Source organism: Rattus norvegicus, chromosome 6 (genome assembly GCF_036323735.1).
Source record: "Rattus norvegicus strain BN/NHsdMcwi chromosome 6, GRCr8, whole genome shotgun sequence".
In the NCBI taxonomy this organism is placed as follows: domain Eukaryota; kingdom Metazoa; phylum Chordata; class Mammalia; order Rodentia; family Muridae; genus Rattus; species Rattus norvegicus.
This window is the reverse complement of record NC_086024.1, coordinates 39,687,416-39,709,216: the sequence shown is the minus strand read 5'-3', so window position 1 is coordinate 39,709,216 and position 21,801 is coordinate 39,687,416. Positions and strand designations below refer to the sequence as shown.

At 38.2% G+C, this 21,801-nt stretch overlaps 2 protein-coding genes across 11 annotated transcripts in view; one reads left to right on the top strand and one right to left on the bottom strand.

The window, feature by feature from the left end:
- The window catches only part of Smc6 (structural maintenance of chromosomes 6), a 54,466-nt gene extending 43,059 nt beyond the window's left edge, over positions 1–11,407 (bottom strand). Inside the window, exons 1-4 of one of the 4 annotated variants that reach the window (XM_039112188.2) lie at positions 11,269–11,407; positions 5,502–5,644; positions 3,262–3,379; positions 838–943 (exon numbers count right to left, since the gene is read on the bottom strand). In XM_039112188.2, coding sequence (XP_038968116.1) covers positions 838–943; positions 3,262–3,379; positions 5,502–5,639 — 362 coding nt within the window. In that variant the 5' untranslated portion in view covers positions 5,640–5,644; positions 11,269–11,407. Of the gene's footprint in view, positions 1–837; positions 944–1,961; positions 2,044–3,261; positions 3,380–5,501; positions 5,645–10,856; positions 10,996–11,248 lie in introns of those variants that run through there. The other 3 variants (NM_001108014.1, XM_006239898.5, XM_039112189.2) reach the window with 3 other exon arrangements.
- Positions 11,408–11,736: 329 nt separating this feature from the next.
- Gen1 (GEN1 Holliday junction 5' flap endonuclease) overlaps positions 11,737–21,801 on the top strand; it is a 30,806-nt gene continuing 20,741 nt past the window's right edge. For 6 of the 7 annotated variants that reach the window (XR_010052061.1, XR_005505464.2, XR_005505465.2 and 3 more), the window contains exons 1-4: positions 11,815–11,953; positions 16,154–16,383; positions 17,219–17,405; positions 21,013–21,189. Coding sequence is in view for 4 of the 7 variants with exons in the window: in XM_039111944.2 (XP_038967872.1) it covers positions 16,223–16,383; positions 17,219–17,405; positions 21,013–21,189 (525 nt within the window). In the remaining 3 variants the exon portion in view is untranslated. Of the gene's footprint in view, positions 11,954–16,153; positions 16,384–17,218; positions 17,406–21,012; positions 21,190–21,801 lie in introns of all 7 variants that reach the window. The other variant, NM_001106717.1, reaches the window with a different exon arrangement.

The following is a 21,801-nucleotide window of genomic DNA, read 5'->3' as shown; positions in this document are numbered from 1 at the left end:
GAAAGGAAACATAAACCCCACAGACGAAAGTCACATACTCAGTTATCATAAGAAGAGAATGAACATGACAGAACAAGACAGAACCAACCAAGAAAAGGGACTGGGGAGGTGGGAGAGGAGACCCAAAGAAGGAAGATCACACACAAATACAGCCAGACAGAAAGAAAATTAAGTCTGAAATAACATTTCATATTAAATTAATGGCCCCAAGTCTTTCACTTTGTAAACCTAGCCTCTCACTTCTCAGGTCCTGATCTACCTTCCTAGATAACTCACCGATCCTTTGTAATAAAGCAGTGGTCCTCAACCTGCCTAACGCTGTGACTCTTTAAGGCAGTTTCTCAGGTTTTAGTAATCCCCGACCATAAAATTATTTTCACTGCTATTTGCTGCTGAGATTTCTTCCTTAAAAAATAACAAATTTAAGTGGGTAATGTGTAGTATCAAGTAATCAAGCTATCTATCTGCTTAGAAGAAAACAGGAAGCAGAAGGCCATGCTGGTAACAAGGGCAGGACAAAGGACTAACATACAAATCCCTCCTGTGGATATACCCACTATCCAGGGTTCTAAAGCATGCTTACTAGAGAATAAAAGCATCTACCCTTAATATGAGGGTTTGTGCCTAGTCTTATTGCAACTTGACATACCATGTTTGGTTGATATTCCTGATACCTGCCCTTTTCTGAAGGAAAAATGGAGGAGGAGGAGGAGTAGACCTGGGAAAGAGGGTATATGAGGAAGAGGGACTAGGTGGAGAGAGGGAGGAGAAACTTCTATAGGGAAGGAATTAAAAAAACAAAACAAAACAACCCTCAAACAGGAACCATTCACTCACTTCTGTCCAGCTTTCACAAAACCTTTTAAAGAGGATCCTCTGTTAGTAGCAACTGCTTTTCCACCAAGACCAACTATGAGTGCAGTGAGCACAGCACTCTTCCCACCTAAAAAAGCACATAATGAAAACTTCAGAGACAGAAAATGTTGACTTTATAACTTTATTTAAAAAAATCTGAGAATTTGTCTCAAACTCAAGTTCAAAGTTACAAATTCAATTATAATTATCTTCCAGTGGTAAAGTGGCAAACTAAGGAAAGTTATGCATTAAGAATACCTCACTACCACCAGTAGGAAAAACTCATACATTTCAGATACCAGATCTTTACACACAATATGAGAGGAGGAAAAGTGGTCAATGCTTTTCAACCTGAAACTCAATCGATATCATCAACTACATCAAACTACTAAATAAAACTACTAATTACACTTACATATGTAATGAATTTACATAATTTCCTATTACATTAATTTAATTGTGGCTACTACTTTCATGATAAATTTTAGGTACAATACTTAAAAATAGCTCTCAGGTATTAGACTCCACATGGGAAGGAACATTGTCTCTTTCCTTATATGATGCATTCTCAGAATCAACACATATACTCATTAAACACATTAGAGAAAAAACACTTTAAAAATCACATATTTTTAATATTTTGACAGTTTTAACTTAATATTTTAAATTAATTGAATATTTTAACCTCTAATTTGAATATTTTCTAGCTCTTTTACGTTTAACTGTTTTGAAGTACAGTTCTTTTTATTCTAAAAGGTATAAAACACCAAAACTCCACTTTGAAAATCTCTTTTTTAAAAAAATATTTATTTATTATATATACATCATACAGCATTCTGCCTGCATGTGTGCTTGCAGACCAGAAGAGGGCATCAGATCCCATTACAGATGGTTGTGAGCCACATTGTAGTTGCTGGGAATTGAACTCAGGACTTCTGGAAGAGCAGTCAGCGCTCTTAACCACTAAGCCATATCTCCACCCCTAAAAATCTCTTAATTAACAGGTAATAGTATTTTCTGAATTTCATCATCCACCAATCAATTAACAACTATGTGTTATCCTCTATAACATACTACCAAATTAGCCAATATAAATTAATGATTACCTTGATTTAGTATTTGGAATGTCTTTCAAGTTCTTAGTTATCTTTTCCTTACTTGCCAGGTATAATGCTTTAGTTAATTCTCCTTTATTAAGATTTATAAAAGAAATCATTAAAACTCTTATAAAGAAATCATGATCCTTTCTTTACTTAGTATACTTTGCAAGCGCTTTGTAATAAATATCCCTTTCTCTATTCACTCTCTCCTGCCCAATTCTCTTCCTTCATCACCAAATGGCAAAGGCAGCAATAATACAGAAAGGAACTGTGTAGTTACACACACCTAATTTCATTGCCTAGTATGTAGCTGGTCTGTCACAACAATCTGGTCCATTTCTACTCATCACTCACAAATTTTTAACTGGCTACCCTCTGACATCTGAGTAAAATTCTAAAATCTTTATCAAGTCTTTCAGATGCTCAACAGTACAGCATAGAATACAATTCTCTTATGTCATATCCTGTCCTTTCCAACCATGTACCATATGATAAAACGACCTAAGGTTAAGCCTTCTTCTCCATATATATCTTCTATCCTCTGAACACTTGAGAATGAGCCATCTGTGACTAGAGCATCTCAACTTCTTGACAAATAAGTCTTAAAGAATCTTTAAGTTTCATTCAAGTACCAGCACAGATTCTCCTCATAAGAACTTCATTAATCACAACAGTGGAATTGTTACTTCCAAGTTTGGATTTATAAGGCATTTCATTTGCACCCTATCGAGTGTTTACACCAGGTTGCTATGGTGCATTTCTATTGAGGAGACAGAGGGCTCCTTAGCCTAGTACTTTCAGGTGAGTCTAAACTACATAACTTAGATTCTATCTTAAGAAAATGGAAGGGGTAGGGGCAGGGAGGGCGGTAGAAGGAAGGAATAATGGCAGCAAGACAAAATGAGACAGTGTGGTTAGTGACTTAGAGCATGTGTTGCTCTTGGACAGGACCCAGGTTCAGTTCCCAACACCTACATGGAGCTCACAATCATCTGTAACTTCAGTTCTAAGGGATTTAACCTCTGAAGGCAATGCATCCTGAGGCTCACATACATGCATGGCAGGCAAACACTCATACACATTTAAAAAAATCTAAAAGACAACAAAAAATAGGAAATGTTTATATCTACTACTTAAATATCACACTTAAGATTAATTCAGTATTTTCTTAAACTGCAAATTGAATAAATCCTGGGAAGCCATAAAGGATAGACCTAAATATCTATTATCATTAATAGTCAGCTACTTGAAAAAGCTCATGCACTGTCCTCACAACACAGAGTATAAAGAGGGCAAAGGCACTTACTTCCATTATTGCCAACCACAAAGTTGACATTAGAACCAAACTTAAAAGGTCCAAGCATTGAATGGCACATGAAATTTCTTAGCTGAATACTCTCAATTATTCCAACTTCTGCTGCAGTCTATTAACAATAAAGGAATTAAAAAAAAAATCAATCATTCTAATACACTCATTATTAATACCCAAGCATCTAACAGATCAGTAGTATTTATTAATGAAGTAATATCACATGTGCAATAGTAATTTTAATGACCAACAGTAAATAAAGTGAGAATTTTCTTTAGGATAACACTAATTCTATAGTCTTTAAAAGATCTAGCAAATATATCACAAGCATTTTCTTAACATTGGCAAAACTAACACTACTACTGGTCAAATACTTTTTGCTACAGAGTCTGTCCTATGCACTGTAGAACGTTAAGCAGAATCCTACATCTCTTTTCTACACAATAGATGCTGGTAGCATGCATCTGTCTTCCAGTTGTGTAGCAACCAAAAAATATATTCAGTTGTTGTTCAATACTGTGGGAGGCAGAGAACAACACCTCCACTTCCCTGAGAAGTACTGGTGGAGTATAACTATAAAATACAAAACTGTTTTTAGAATATTTCTGAAAGAGGACTACTATCTGGCCATGGTCTGAACATGGAATTCCATAATATGGCATTCCATTTCCATAACAGAATCTAAACAGTACTGTGCATATGCTTTTCTTTCTGGCATTCTGTTTCAGCCACTTACAAGAGCTGAATGAGCTCAAGTAATATAAAAAGAATGTGAGATTTCCAAGCCGGGAGGTGGGGGTAAAGGCCTTTGAACTTGGGAGGCAAAGGCAGGCAGAGCTATGAGTTCGAGGCCAGACTGTCTCAGAACAGACAAAGGATACACCTAGAAACCCTGTGTTTGTATCAAACAAAACAAAACAAAAAACAAAAGGTAGGATTCCCAAATTTGTAAAGCAGAAAAAAAACCTCCCATATTATAAGATGTCAGAATTAAGTTTATAAATGGTTTAATCAGTATGTGACTAGTAACACTCACCTGACTTCATAGATATTAAGTACCAGAATAAACAACCATATTTTGCTAGTCCTTATAATTTTAGAGGGTACTCTAATGTGATCAGCAATTTTTATGGGTTCTTTACAAAGTCTATCTCAATTGTAGCCATATATCTCCTCAAAAAGGAGAACTATTTACATCACTGCATGATTAGAATATCGGGTATAATTCAGGAATTTTTAAAAAATATTTTTACTTTAAGATAATTGTAGTCACATGCAATTATTAAGAAAACAGACCCTATGTACTCTCCACTCAGCTTCTACTAATGGTAAAATTTCAAGAAAGCATAGTATCTCGAGCAAGACACTTTCACGGACAATCTAGACAGACACACCATGTTTTCCTGCATGCGATCTCTCACGTTGTATGGGATCATAAGTATGATAACATCCCCTTCAACCCACCACAACCACTTGCCCACTTATCTGTTCTTTACTTCTGTGAAAGTTATTATGAGAATGCCGAGTAAATAAGCATATGCAAAACATCACCTTTGGGGTTGCTCTTTTTCATTTGGCTCAATTGTCCACTGTGGCCTCTGTCAGGCTCTGACTTTCTGTCACTGCTAAGCAGTATTTCATGAAACAGATTACCATAGGATAGTCACCAAATCACATGTGGATTTATTTTTAATTTAACTGTCTGTAAATAGAGCTATTAAAAATATTCTATGCTTTGTACTAAGAGGAACAAACTTCTTCATAGTGGTAACAATTTACATTCCCATCAGCAATATATAAATGATTCACTTCTCTTCATTCTTGCCATCTAGTGATATCACCATTTCATACTTTATCGTTTCGTTGAGTATATAGTGCTATCTCAGATAAAAGTGTGAAGGACAATTACATGCTCTTACTCTTTTAAAACAGTTTATAGGGTCAAGCCAGTAATCACCGCTTCTATTCATGACATTGACAATTTATGTCTTTTCTTTTACCTTTGCTGGTCTTACTACAGGTTTGCCAATTTTATTTGAAGACAGTTATTTCTCCCATTATTTTCTTTAATTTTTGTAATTATTAACACAAACTTCCATATCAGATGCTATTTTTACCCAGCTCTCTAAAACTCTTACTGCTTCCTCCTAACTACAAATTATTTTAAAATGTGACATATAAAATGATCATGAAAAACAAATCAGTTGAAAAACATTATTTTGGAATTCTATACTTACCAAAGTGGAGGTTCCATTTGTGAAAGAAATTGTACATTCATCCTCATCTCCATCTTTATCAAAATCTTCCAGTTCTTCCTGTCTTGGTCTTTTAGCATTTTCAGGAGAGCAAAAATTTTCTTCCTTTCTTTTGGCCATCAGATCTGAACAAATGTTAATAGTAACAATAACAAAAGTCAAGGATAGCATATAAAGACGATTCAATAAACAGTAAACAAAAGACATCACACAAAACTTACTTAATTTTAAGTACTATGCCTATTCATTCTTTTAAAAATAAAAGTATTTCACCTTACATGGAGTTAAGGAGTGGAAGTCAAAAAACTAGAAAAACAGTGAGGCACAGTTCCCCCTCCAGCCTCCAAAAAGAAACACAACCTAGACGCTGTTAGTCACTCCAGGCTTGAGTTAGACCTCTAATTTTCATACAGATAAAGTAATTTTATATTGTCTTAAAGGAACAAATTCATAGTTATTCATGGCTATAACTAAATTAGTAGGAGCCCAAATGAATATTTTTTTCCCAAATCCACTAAGGAGAAAAGTATTTTATTGGTGAAAGGCTGTCTTCTAGTTTCCCATTAACAAAGAAGACACACTCCTTCCTGAAATTATTACAACCATCCAACTTTTATAACAAAAAGTAATACTAAACTTTTTTTTCTGCCTTTTGAATTATTTCCCAAAGGCACATGTTTTGAAGCAGCAATGCTTCAACTAGTGGTTTCCCTTTTCCCTAGAAAATTCATCTTGATTGTCATAAACCAAATACTTAAATAATACAAGAGACTTCGAAGAGTTTTGACTTGCATCTATCAATATTTTCTATAACAGAAATTAAAACCGAAAACTTCTGAAACAAAGAAACACAATTGCACATTCTATGTCAGGCAGATGTGGGCAGAATCCAGGGTGCACTCAGCAGTGTTTCATAAACTCCTGCACCAGGCTCTGCAAACTGTCAGGTAACAGGCACTGGCTTTGTTACAAGTTAGAGCAGTGCGGACATGAGGGCCATAAAATAATCTGTAGACTTGATGTTCAGAATGTAGTCCAAAGACCAGAAAACAGTATCTTATACCCTGGGAAAATCGCAGATCTCAGGCTCCCTGTTAGAGCATGGGAATAATAGTCTAAGTAAGATTTCAGGTGATTCAAAAGCAGTTTCATACAATTTGAGAACCAGCAAATCACACTTCTTAAAGGACTTGAACTATGTACCATTCTGAAATCAAGTATCTTTATAAAAGATATATTAGCAGTTGGTCACAGTGATAACACTTTAATCCCAGCGCTTGGGAAGGAGAAACAGGTGGATCCCTGAGCTGGAGTCCAGTCTGGTACACACAGTAGTTCCAAGACAGACACATAGAAACATTGTCTAGGGCTGGAGAGATAGCTCAGCAGTTAAAAGCACTGACTGCTCTTCCAGAGGTTCTGAGTTCAATTCCCAGCAACCACATGGTGGCTCACAACCATCTGTAATGAGATCTGATGCCCTCTTCTGGTGTGTCTGAAGACAGCGACAGTGTACTCATATAAATAAAATAAATACGTTTAAAAAAAAAAAGAAAGTCTAAAAAAAACAAAAAGAAAAAAAGAAATTAGTGTCTGAGGGATATGTAACCTAAACTAGTACTTTTCTAGGGAATATTACAATTAATCATAATTATTTATTGACATATTTCTTTGCAAGTAATTTAATATTTAACTTAAATCTCTTATAAAAGCCAAATCTTAAAAATCAAACATCTTTTACCTACCCCCCCCCCAATAATGAATAGCAAGAATCAATGTATGTTAGTTTCAACTTGTGGCTAATTTAAATTCCCCAAATGCCACCGGGTCATTATTTCCCAGCAACAGGTTCTGTGTCCACTCGCTATTCCTTTATGAATTACTAAACAGAGAAACAATTCCTTTTTGGTTACCCAACATTAAATGCCTTTCAAGCATCATATTTACTAATGACTAACAGATGATGATCTGACAGAAAGCAATCAGAAAAGGCCTGACTGACTTTAGTGCTTCATCATTAGAAAGCATTTTGGCAAGTAAAACTGGGGTAAGGGAGGTACACTACTAGACCAAGCATGATGAGTTTACAATGTACATAACAGTCTACACTACACAAAAGATACTACACTCAAACACTTCATATTGAGGCTGTTTTTTATTTGCTGGGGATAGCCTGGGATTTGCAGTCTTCTAGGTTTCCAAAGTAACTTGCATCTGAGAGACACTGAAGGATCCTCCCTTTTGAATAGGAATCACTTTGTGATTTAAAGATGACAGACTTTCAGGAAACATGTACAAATGTCCTGAAAGTGAGATACAGGTTAAAAAAAACATTGTAAGGCTGTTATTACTAACGAGATAAAAGACACAACAGATACAAAAGGGGAAAGGTTCCTCAGAGATCTTGTGTACACAGATAGAGCGATACAGTTTATTTACATATCTACAATTTTTTTTAAAAAATTGATGTTTTGGTTTGTTTGTGTGTTTGTTTAGCACAGGCCTAGCTATATAACCCAGGCTATCTTGGATCTTAAGTGCTGGGATTATAACAAATAAACACCAAATAATAGTATCATTTCTTCTCTTATATGAAGCAAAACTTCAAGGTAAGAATAGTGAGGAACATGCCCAAAAAAAAAAAAAGTTAAAAAGAGAAATCAGTAACTAAGGGCTCAGTGAAGCATTTAAATACAGATGAAATTTTAATGAGATCCTCCTCCAAGTTTTAGCAGGATTATCAAATTTTGCCTCTTGCACTTTAATTACAATTCATACTTCCCATTAATGCCAAAGTAGAGACTAACAGTAGTGTCCAGCATAACAGAATTAGACTTATTTAATTCTATGACTATTAGAACTATTTTTAAATAAATGTATCTTCTGCAACTGAGGGAATACACTAAGAATGATGCCAAAGTAGACAGTTTTCTTTTTTTAAATGCTCAAGGAAACTACAACAGTTTTAGGAATGAAGGGGTGGAGGTGAAGCCCAACAGTCCAGAAGACTAGGTAAAGTCTAAGTGACTAGAATTCACACTGTTGAGTAACCATGCTTAGCTCTGCAATAAACTCTCCTGACTTAAGACATAAATCATGTCCTTATTTTACCATGTGGAAAACTGGGGCTCAAATGTAAGACTTCAACTTCCATGGTGCCACCTTAGTAACTAGCTGCAGACACATGCTGGCAGAACAGATCCCAATTCAAGTGTCTCAAACATAAGTCAAACCGCTCATGTCTAGGTTCCTCCTGGCATACACAACTGAGTTTAACCAACAATGTGTTCACATTCAGTGACTGACAATCTATTATCTTCCCGAATCTAGTTCCAAAAACTAGGAAAAGAATTCTACATTCTTTAACTGTTCCTTTGGGCTTGCTTCAAAACTTCATTTTCTCATCTAATACTACCTACCATTATAAACAGATGGTATATCTGTCAAGAGAAAAGGGTAATACATGTTTTGTTTGCAAACACTTGAGTTTGAATGAAGTGTTCCAAGGATAGACCCTGAGACCCTAAAATATACACTTCAATAGGAATCAATCCACAAGTGGAGGAAAGAAAATTACAAAAAGTAGTTTGAACTTGGTGACCAAGAAAAGAATGCAGGGTGGAAAAAGACATAACTACTTTAACTTGTAAATTTAAAGACAGACAGACAGACAGGCACAGACACACACACACACACACACACACACACACACACACACACACACAGTCTAACTGACCACACTGGAGCCTCAGTTACCTGGACTTACTACTGTATGTATATAAAACAACTGTGACATTTAAGTATGGTAAATTGGCTAGAAAGATGGCTCAGAGGTAACAAGCACTGTTCTTCCCAATAACTCAAGCTTGAATCTCAGCTATAACTCCAGCCCTAGATTATCTAACAGCTCCATGGGCATCAGGCATGCATATGGTACAGACCTACCTGCAGGCAAACCATCCATTCATAAAATAATAAAAATCTGAAGTACTTCAAATATAATGCATGTACTACTGCAGTAAATTTTTAAATTATCTATTATTCCTTGAAAGTAAGTCAACTACCTTTTAGGTAGGGGTCACTATAGATTGGATCCAAGGTGCCTACATGTTAAAGCGGCAGTCTATCACTGAATAATACTCCTAGATTGCCTACTACATCTCAATTGATTTACCTAACAAAACAGTCAAGATTTAGGCAAGTTTTACATAAAATTCTACTCGTGGCACTTAGAAAAATTAACCTCTGTGGGGGAAAACTTGTTTTACACTAATACTCAACATATGCTGTTTATACTAGCCTGTTGAGCTCAATACTGAATACTTCATAGTGAATTAATCTTTCAGGAGTCCTGTGACTTAGAACCAAGAGGTAAAGAGGTAGCATTACTTTTCAATAAAGAAACACTACCTCTGTGAGGAACAAAAGCATGTTTTTAAGCAATTACAAGTAAGCTTTGTCTCTAAACTTTCTACACCCATTCAGACAACGATTTTTGTTTTGTTTTGTTTTTTTCTTTTTTGGACAATTTTACTCTGTAGCCTGAGCTAGCCTGGAATTCTGCAGTAGCCCAAACTGTCCACTATCTCACTCCAGCCACTACTGAGCACTGAGATTACAGGCCTGAGCCACCATCTCCAGGGCAGAAAAAAAATTTTTTTTCTTTGAGACAGGGCCTCATGTAACCCAAGCTGCCTTCGAACTTGCTACTTAGCAGAGTATCTTTTGATGTTCTAGCCTCCACCTCCTGTGTGATAGGATTACATGCCTGCTCCACCACCATATGTGGTTCTGGGGACTGACCTCAAGTCTACCAAGAGCACTACATTCTTCAACTCACACCCCCCACACCCAAAAAAAGAATTTACACGGATTTTAAACATTAAAAAAAAAATTAGTTTCACATACTAACTGGGTGTCTAAGGAGAAATTCTAATAGATTCCCCCCATCACCCACAACTCCCTTAAAACTAGCTGCTGGCCACTGCATATACTATTATACATTTAAAAAGACTACATCAGCCTTCCTAAGAGTCAGGGGATAGGGGCTTTTCTAACTTTGAACAGAAATCTCAGAACAGCTTGCCTTTAAAATGCAAACTTAGTCTTCTTTCTAATCATTTTGCACTAAGGGTTCACATAACTTGTTTTCGGGCTTTTAAATGTCAAATAGCTGCTCTTTCTAGGAATCAGTAGCCTTACTCAAGCCCTATTCTCCTAAGCTCCTTTCTCTATCCTCAGGTTCTGTTTTCTAGAGTTGCCAATTGCGATTCCCCCTCCAATTCCCCTGTAATGAAGAGCAAGAAATGCCACCCAAACCATTCAAACATGATTTACTCTAGTCTGGTTCATCCGAGTGGTCTTTCAGGGAAACTGGATTTAACGGCAAATTCAGATTTCAGCGGCATTTCCAGCCCCCCCACACACGGTGCCTGCGCGTGGAATACCCAGCTCCGACGCCGGCCTCAGTCCGGGCCCGACCTCTGCGGCTGCCCGCCAACGCCCGGGCCGCCTGGGGACGCGCGAGGGCGGGCCGGCGCCCACGGCCAAGTTTCCCGCGGCGGAGAGCTGCGTCTCCTCCGAGGGCGCGAAGGTCCTCCCGGCCCGCGCCCAGGCCCGACCCTGAGCACCCGCAGCCCGCAGCCCGCAGCTTCCAGGAGGGCCGAAGGCTGCTCGCCGAGGCATGGGGCTCCGGGCATGGAGAGAGGAAGCACGCGCCCTCACTCTACCTCCAACAAGTCGCGGTCACCTCGGGGAAGCTAGTCCGCACGGCTGTCACGACACGAAGGCCACCCTAAGGGCGTCGGACCTCGGCCACCGCTCGGCCGCCAAGCAGGGCACACCCGCCCGAATGCAGGCGGGAGCCCTGCAGACAGGCGCCCGCCGCGGGACGGTCCGCGCCTGCGCCCCGCCCCTCCCCGCCCCCGGACTCCGCTCGCGCCTGCGCGCTCCCGGGCTTTCGCGCCGCTCTAGTCGGCCAGAGGGAACCGGAAGTGCGCTCAGCAGGCGGGAGCGTGGGGAAGCGAGGAGGCACGCGCCCCTCTGCGGCGGATCTAGACCGCTGGGGAGGCGGGTGGGAAGATCTCCGGGCGCCTTGGCAACAGCTCTACGCATGCGTCCGCAGGGCCGACTGCAAGAGGGGAAAATGAAACGCCGAGGGCAGGGCGAGGCGGGTCTGGAAGGAAAGCGAGCGGTTTCCCGGAAGGGGCGGGACTAATGGCGATGGCGCTGGATTCGAACTGCTGCCGGGAGCTTAGTGCTTGGGAGTGCTGTGAGAGGCTTCCCCGCCCTTTGGTCTTGTTTGTTTGTTTGTTTTAACTTTGGTTTGAGGGAATTCGGGAACTTAGGGGCAGCGATAGTTATTAGACTCCTGGCGGCCAGATTGGTACATGACAGAAGTGTTCCTTCCACAGCCTCGAAGAGGGGGTGTCTGGGTAAGTCCCGCGGGACAGGCAGAAGGCGGCCGCCTGGCCCTTCTACCGGCTTCTAGAACACTGGCGGGAGGGCGAGCTCGTCTCCACAGCTGCCCTAAAGGGTCCCCAGGGCCCTTCTCCGAGGACACTCACTCGTTCAGGCCCATCTGGGCGACCTTCCCCGATGCCCACTCACACCGCTCTGCATTATGGTTGCAGTTGTAAAACTAGATTTTTTTGCAGCAGTTACCACTTTCTTGTGTCTTTTGGGTTTGTGTATGTAGTCCTTTCTCCCCTACTAGCTCCACCCTAGGGTGGACATCGCTTTAAATAAATATCCAAATGAAAGTTGTTTTGGGCCCATCTCCATTCGCTTCTCAATCCGGTGTTAATCATCCACTCCGTCTTTACACAACTTCACATCAATAATGCAGACCTAAGCAAGTAACCTCGCTGCCAAGTTTCAGTCTTACCTCCTATGTCAGGAGCGGGGAAATGACATTCACTGTTCACTTCATTGTCGGGTCACCCACCCCAACCTTGGTATCCTCAGGTCTCCAGTAAGGAGGTAAATTCATTTGTTCAGAGCTACCATTCACTTCAAGAAGTAAAATATATTGAGTTCTTTATTGTGGATTAGTGAAAAGTGTGATGCAGTCAGTGTAGGCCAAAATGTGGAGCGGAACCATCCTCTTGAATAGCTAATGACAAACACAAGTGGTAAGTTCTTCCCTAGATGTCACTTCCTCCGGGAAGCTTTAGTGGATGCTTTTCTCTATACTCCTGTGCTTTGATTTCTTCTGGCACTGCTATCATCTGATTAAAATGCTAATTTTCCCCTCCACAGCCTCACCCTACTAAGATATTATTTAAATCCAGAATCTGATCATTATCACATCTCCAGCACCTACTTACACCCCTAATAAATACTGGTAGGCAAATGAAACATGAGCCTCAAATAAATTAAATTCATCTGACAATATAGTTGAAAAAAAATTTAAAACAGCACACGACCTGCTGAAAATATGTGGTAAATTCTCTACAGATACAATACTGCACGATGAAGGTTTATACTACTTGACAATTTTATTTGAAAAATAGAGTTAACTAAATGTGAATTTGGAAATTTAGTAATTTCCTGTCCTGTCTTTAAACTTTGACAAAGTAAAAAAAAAATTGCCTTAATAAAATGTAGTTTTGCATAAATCAAGCTACTGACTTCTTTTTATGTTCTTTACATTTGATTCATTAGCGGAATTAGCAAGGGTCTGTTTTTCTCACCTCGTTCAGTTTTATAATTAACCAATAGAAACTTAATAGCTTTTAAGGAAGCTTTAAGAGCATAAATGGATTTATGGGCCACCATATGGTTACATCAAAGGATCTGCTTTTGTTTTAACTTGAGGTAAATTCTTAAGTCTTTGTTAATATAGCAACTTAACGTCTTTCAAGCCATAATCTGGATATTCCTGCTACCAGAGTCAAAGATTATGAGAATCTTGTTATCTATCCTGTTTAGTATGTCACCTTTGTAGAAAAGCTTGTTTTCTCTCTGAGACTATACAGTTGATCCAAAACCTAAATCCTAGTTTTATGCACTCCAAATTCAGTGCTCTTTTTTATACACTGAAACTATTAGTAAGTTATAAAACTATTTGCTATAAATTATGATTTTGTTGACTCCTTTGTTTCACAACTCTTAAAAATTAGAAATGTGATAGAAGACACATTTTGTCAGTAATACATCACGAGAGTGACAGCAGTAGTTAATATAAGAGGTTTGAGTATAGACACAAATTTACATAGTCTTGGAGGATTTAATGGCAATAGTATTTTTAAGGTCTACTTAATGCTAATCTGCCTTCAAGTATGAATTATGACCTAATCAAGAACTCTCTGTACTGTCTTTTTTTGTAGTTATACATCTTAAGCACTGTTCCATTTGGTCGCTTTTTAGAACTTCACAATCTTTTAGGATCTATTGTCATGTAATATAACTTCAGAGAAATGAAGAAAGCAGGGCATGGTGGCTTAGCTGTGTTTTTAAAACAAGTCGTATGTGCTTTTTAATACAATATATATTTCATACCATTGTTTTGGAATTACTAAGATTGTTTTTAATGGCCACTCTTCAATGGCTTTTTAAACTTAGATTATAGAAATGGTGGAGAAAATCCTAAAGTAGTATTTTTTAAAATAGCCAAACATGGCACATATCTTTAATCCCAGAATTTGGGAAAGAGACAAGCACTTAGTTCAGGACAGCCAGAGCTACATAGTTAGATTGTCTCAAAACAAAGCATATACATTATGTGTGTGTATATTTATAAAATTATATACGAATGTATACATTGTTCTATATTACAGTTATAATACATAATTTTGTGGTAACTTAATCTTTATATCTTTATAAAATAACCACAATAAATGCATGAAAACAGGGTTTTATATAAATTTGTAAAGATTTATTTTATATATGAGTACACTGTTGCTGTCTTCAGACACACCAGAAGAGGGCATCAGATGCCATTACAGATGGTTGTGAGCCACCATGTGATTCCTGGGAATTGATATCAGGCCTCTGGAAGAGCAGCAGTGCTCTTAATCCCTGGGCCATCTCTCCAGCCCAGTGATACTGTTTTAGAATATGAATTTATGATTTTATATGCTCATGCTTTTATTCCTTACTGTAGTTCTAGTCATACTTTTTGTAGTTTGTTTTATCTAGTGAATGGTTGATGGCCTTATAGGAACTTCTAGAAGCACTAATAGATATTTATTGTATGTTTCCAAGAGCAATATATGTAAGTTTACCAAGGTCACAGCAATAGTCTATATTGTTTTGGGATCTCTTGGTCTTTCCTGACTGACAGTGCCTGGCACTAGGATTTTTATGAGTATGTTTATTTTGGGGCAGGGGGCACTGTCATTACAATTGGTATAACACATAATATATAAATATGTAACTAATAAAATATATTTGTGTGCATGTAAACATGTATTATATGTAATTTTAATTTTTTGTAAAATGATCCCTTATCACGATTTTAGACATCTTTAGTGTTTTTTATCCTTCCTTTTAAAATGAGTCATTTTAGGTATCCAGTGTAAGTCACAAATTAAAGCAAAAATACAGAGAATTTCACCCCCAAATTTTATCTGGTGTTAATGTGTATTAATTGCTTGCACTTTATAAATGTTATTTACCTTCATAATAATGTCTTAGAAAATGAATGTACTCCTGCTCTTTCCAGAATTCACCACAACTTTTCAAATTAACTCAATCTGCCAGTGTTACAGCAAGCAGAACATATTGATGTAAAATAAATTATCAGGCTCCCAATTAGCTACTTAGTACTTGCTGTGTATTCTGTATTCTAAAATAACGGGGCCATATATATTTATACACTTTACAAAAAATAAGTGCACAAAGTAGCACTCATGGCAGGACTGTACATTGTCAAATCAAGGTTCAGAAAACTGATGGAATTATATACAACAGCCTTTCCAGTGCATCTGCATGTGATTTCTAATGTAGACTTTTCAGAAGGTTTCTGCATATGAATAATGGCCTTTCAATTTAATATATTTTTGCCATCTACCTTAGATTTTTAGGCTGAATTAATTAAGTTCATTATTCAGAGGGTAATAATCTGAATTGTGTTCATGTAGTCAGATTTAATTTTTATTGTACACATTATATATCTTTAGCAAGTAACAACAAAGGAAATGAAAAATAGGCGTAGATATTGAATAAAGAAAAGTTATCTGAAAAAAATACCCAGACAGGACAACAGTGTGTAAGGCGGTTTATTCCTGTTTTCCTGTACCTTACAAGAAAAAAAGACTAGCATTAATTTTAAAATATGTTTTAAATTTCATTTTTTCCACTGTGAGCTGTATAGCCATATAATTAAAAACAATACCTGTAATAAAAATGTAACTTGACTTGGCAGTCCTGGTGTACACATTTAATTCTAGCACTTCGGAGGCAAAGGCAGGCAGATCTCTGAGTCTGAGGCTAGCCTGGGCTACAGAGCTAGTTCCAGGACAGCCAATGCTATACCGAGAAACCTTATCTTTAAAAAAAACCTAACAAAAAAAGTAACTCCATTTTTCTCCAGTATTTCTTACATCATTTCTTCCCCCCTTATTTTTTCATCAGTTTCTATGAACTAACCTTGGATTTGGGGGTTGGTTTTGTTTTGTTTGTTTCTTTAGCTGTTTGCCTGCTTCCGTGATTCCTTGCTTAAGTGTACTTCAGATAACACCAGATAATCAACCATCAGGATGGGAGTGAATGACCTGTGGCAAATTTTGGAGCCTGTAAAGCAACATATCCACTTGCAGGATCTTTGTGGGAAGACCATTGCCGTTGATTTGAGTCTCTGGGTATGCGAGGCACAGACAGTGAAGAAAATGATTGGAACTGTCATGAAGCCCCACCTCAGGTATAGTAAAGGGTCTGTGAGTAGGGATGAGTCACTGTGTGGCTAGTCTTGGTGTCAACATTTTTAAATTGTCTTATATTTTGAGTTTTAAAATATACTTAATATACCTTGATTTAATATTTTTATATTGATGACTTAAGATATGTATTTCTTACTCTCTAAGCTTAAAGCTCAAATATCTATCTCCACTGGCATGCTTCACTTACTAAAAGCCAGCTGCTCAGAGGCCATTATCACCCGTCTGATCTCTCATCTTCAGTCAGTCCATAGTCATTCTTGCCAGTTTCACTTCCAGAATACACTATGTGTTCACAACTTCCTCTCGGTGTCCAGCTGTCTGCCAACCTCATGTTCTGTCAGTATCTCTGCTGGTGGAATGGTATTTTTACTCTCCTTTGCCTGTTCTTAACCTCTCCTCCAAACCAGTTTTCAGATAGCAGTGTGTATAGTCAAAAATTGCCCCTGCTTAAATGTCATATGCTTGTCTGTTCTTAGAATCTTAATACCAGCCCAATGAGATGCTTCAGTCATAAATGCACTTGCTACCAGGCCTGACAGCCTGAGTGTGATCCTCAGAACCCACATGGTGGAACAGTGCAACCACTTCCTGCAAGCTGTTCTTTGACCTCCCCATAAGTACATGGGCGTGCATGTGCCCACACTACCGCAGGCGCACATGCACACATGCACACATGCAGGCACGCACAAATAAATGTCTTAAAATGTTCTCAACTGAACAGCGTTTTAACCTAATGTTCTTAAACCATTTTTCATACTGCTATTGGGTCTTATTATCAATATAATGATTAATATGTTACTAATTTGTATGCTTCAGGAACCTATTTTTTCGTATTTCATATTTAACTCAAATGAATGTAAAACTGGTGTTTGTGATGGAAGGGGAGCCACCAAAGCTGAAAGCTGATGTCATGAACAAGAGGACTCAGACTCGATACGGGCCTTCTGGAAAATCGAGGTCTCAGAAAACAGGGAGATCGCATTTTAAGTCAGTCTTACGAGAGGTGAGCATTCAGATTCAACTAGTAATTTTTATTTGAATTAAAGGATATTTTATAAACTTACACTCATTAACCGTATAAGTTGTGACTACAAGAGCAATATGTACAGAGAGTTTATAATAGAGTAAAACAGACCTGAGGCCATGTTCTAGCACTGACATTTAGAAATGCTGGGTGGGATTTTTAACTTATTTGCGCCTTAATTCTTAGTAAAATGGGGATAGTATTACTCTGAGGTGATTTATAAATGCTTGAGAAATATGTCTACAGTAAATAATCCGTGGTAGGGATTTGATTATCTTTCCTTTTCACTCCAGCAGTTTCAGAATGCATGACGGCTATAAGTTGTTTGCTTCTTTGATCAAGGTTAAGGGCATCACTGGTTTATGGGTATAAACATAACTATTTAGGCGACAATTTGATACCATGTCCATTTAACAAAGCAACAGTAGTAGGTTCTATGCCTATGCCCTCTCCAGTTATTACCTGGACTGTAATACCAGAGGCTTCGATGGAAAGCACCTCAGATTCATCAGAGATCAATTGGTTGTCCCTCTAACAGTCACTACAGTAAGCACCTCTTACCTAGCAAGTTGATATTGTAGCATGCAAGTCTAAGAGACAGACAGACAGACAGACAGACTGACTATAGGTAGCTTTTCCCCAGCTATAAGCATGGTAGCTTCTGGCACTTTGAAGGCTGTCCAGCAGGATTTAGGAAGTTTTGTTTGTTATAGGATCTTGCTGTAAAGCCCAAGCTGTCCTGGAACTGGCTACATATCTTAAAATGGTCATAAATTCATGATCCTCCCTCATCAAATTACATTTTTTAATTTTAATTATAATTATATCACTCTCCCTTTCCTTCTTCCAGCCCTCCAAGTCCCCTCACTCCAACTCCTTCAATGCATCCTCCTCAAATAGATAACCTCTTTTTCTTTATCGGGGTGTGTGTGTGTGTGTGTGTGTGTGTGTGTGTAAAAGTTTGTAAAAATATACAAATACAACCTGCCGAGTTCATTTTTACTGTTTGTGTGTGGTTTTAGGGCTGATTACTTAGTATGGGGTACATCTCTGGGAGAGGCTAACTCTCCCTGTATCAGCAGTCATGAGTTGCCTAGAGTTCTTTGTCAAGGAGTGGGATTCCATGAGATTTCCCCCATTTTGAGTTAGCATGTCTATTGTTATTGCCAGTCTTCCACTTTTGTTTATGCAGCCATTTCTAGGAGAGACTTTCACGGTATATTTCTAAGGAGTTATAGCTCATTGTTGGCTTTTCACTTAACACATTATATAGGTAGTTCCCAGTTGTTTCTGTTTGAAATTATAACTTATGGTGTTTATGTAACGTGCATGAGACTATGAATTGCTCGTATGACTGTGTATCATTTACATTTTAAATTTTCTCCGTTATTCATGAAATTATGAACTTTCTTGGTGTGTAATTTTTTCTTACCATTTTGAGATTTCAAATAAAATTATTTAAACTAGAATTGACAAGTTGAAATTCTAGAATTTTTTTTTAAACAGAGTTTCTCTGTATAGTCTTGTCTGTTCTGGAACTTGTTCTGTAGAACAGACTGGCCTTGAACTTAGAGATCAGCCTCCCTCTGCCTGCCAAGGACTGATATTAAAGGCGTGTTTCAGCACAACCTGGTTTAGAATGATAGCTCACCAACTACTTTCCTACAAGTACTGGCAGGAGAGCAATTTTGATACTCACAAAAGAACTCTGGATGTTTGATTTATCTTTGCACTATACAGAAGCAAAGATATGTAATCCAGTCATGGTTAATCCTAGCACTCGGGAGGCAGCCGGATGTCTATAAGTTTAAGGCCAGCCAGGGCTACAGAGTGAGATCCTGTCTTTAAAAATCATAGAGGGAGGGTATTTAATATGATGAGATATTTTAGAAGACAGTGCATAAATAGTGGTTCTGGAACTGCTGTTTTCTGATCTTTCATGTTTTAAATAATTGTTAGTTACTGAGTAGTCAAACTTAATGACTTAATAGTTGAAGTAAACAACTGTACAGCATTCTAACAATTTCCTGTGAAATTAGTTCCTGGAAATATCTGTGAATCTCACCCTTAGAATTATTAAACATGCTGTATCTCTGTCTTCTAAGGGAACTGCTCCGCTCCTACTCATGTACTACAGTCAGTACGGCACTCTTAGGCATTTCCTGTCCATTCCGTTTTACTCACCTATCAGTCGGCTCATATTTCTGCACTCCCAGGAGGTGAAAAATATAAATTAATCATTGCCAAATCCATCCAATAGAATAAGTAGGATAAAAGGCAACCAGCTGTATCATAAACTCCTGTGCTGTTGCTTTGAAGAGTTTTGAATTTCAATAGCACAAAAAGCTGAAACAAAGTTGCTTAGTATGAAAAGATAATCCCTAGCTAGGGTAAAGAGAGATGATATGCTGGTGGCAAAAATGCTTTCCCAAAGTCATATGCCTAAGTCTTGAGACTGTTGCTAGACGTGGGCTACATCTGGCACCTTTTTTTGTTTTATATTATACATAAAATTGAACATCCTGAGCAATGGGTGTTTATTCTGACAATCTGTAGAAGTACATTTGCCTAGCCTCTTTTGTTCGTATTCAGCTTTCTTCCATTCAGAAAGGACTGTAAACTGTAAATGGCAAGGAAAAGTGAACTATTGTAGTCCATATGGCTACACTCAGTAAGATCAAAGGCATGACCCAGTGGAATCTCACAGTGGATTATTTATGCATCATAAAAGGATAAAACCGCTTTGCAGGGTATTTGATTTCCTAGGAGGAACCAACAACTTAGCTTTGTGAGAGTTGTCCCACTGTTGTATGACGCTATCTGTGGGAAGTGCTTACCAGGTATGGGACCAATGACAAACTAAAGAAAGGACACTACCAGAATCCAATTTGGTGAACTTATGAGGTTTGTGGGTGGGGGTGGGGTACTTACAGGAATGAGTAAGAGGTCAGTTAGAGGAACAGGAACAACTCAAAGACAACTGTCATCAAAAGTAGCTCAGATACAGGCAATAGCTCTTACAGGCTGCTAACTTTCTCGGGGCGCACTGCATAACCTGCTGTGGTTTTAGAAGGCTGAGAGTGTCCATTCCGGCTGGCTCAGTTGGTCGAGTATCAGCTTAGTCTGTCTCTTCCAGGCAGCCCAGCTAATCTGTTTCCCAACAGTCCATACTAAATATTCATTAGAAGGGAAAAGCCTAATCACTAGTCAAGGTCAGGGACTTCCTGAATCCTTAGAGTTGTTTATTTCCTGATCTAAGCTTAATCAGCTTCCCTGAAAGATAGAATGCTTTCACTCCCTCTTAGAATGAAAAGACTGTGTCAGTACCAACCATAGTAATGTAGAATTCTCAGTATTTCAGTGTTGCTTCCTGCAAGATAATATTTTCAAAATTAAATAGGCATAACCAAATTATTGTTTTAATTATTTCACCTAAAAGGTTAGCAATCCCTTCTTAATGCCAGATTTCTTAAGCGTTTCTTGAATGTCATTTTTTAATATCCAGAAGACAGGTACTATACTGTTTTAAATGTAGAAGTAAATTAAACCTCAGAAAAGTTGACAGTCTTGCACGTATTTGTTTCAGTGCCTTGAAATGCTAGAGTGCCTAGGAATGCCCTGGGTCCAGGCTGCGGGGGAAGCTGAGGCCATGTGTGCTTACCTTAATGCCAGCGGCCATGTGGACGGCTGCCTCACCAACGACGGCGATGCTTTCCTTTATGGAGCCCAGACTGTGTACAGGAATTTCACCATGAACACAAAGGTATAGCTTTTCTTTGTCTCTTGATACTTTTTTATACTAAGATAATGTATATAAAGTGCTTCCATGATGCGTGGCAAATAGTTATTGCTAAATGTTTACTAATTTAAAGTATCACTGTACATTTCAATAAGCTAGAAAACGTTTTAAATTTTTATGCAATAAATGTATAATATATATTTAAACTTAATTTTTTAAACTTTTTTTTTTTTTTCGGAGCTGGGGACCGAACCCAGGGCCTTGTGCTTGTTAGGCAGGTGCTCTACCACTGAGCTAAATCCCCAACCCCTTAAACTTAATTTTTAAATGTTATTTGTATGTATGTGGTGGAAAGTGTGTGCTTATGAATGTAGGCATTGAATCCACCTTAGGTACAGGAATTTGTCAACTGCCTGACGTGGGTACTTGGAACTGAACAAGGATTCCCTTTAAGAGTAGTATGAGTAACCACTAAGCCATCTCTCCAACCCTGTAATCACTATTTTGAAGTGATAGAGATGGTAAAGCTAATTACTTACTGAAAAGTAAATTAAAAACTATTTTAAAAGGCATTGTGGGCCAGCACAATGACTCAGTAGAGACAGGCCCTTAACTGGGTGTGATTCCCAGAATCCA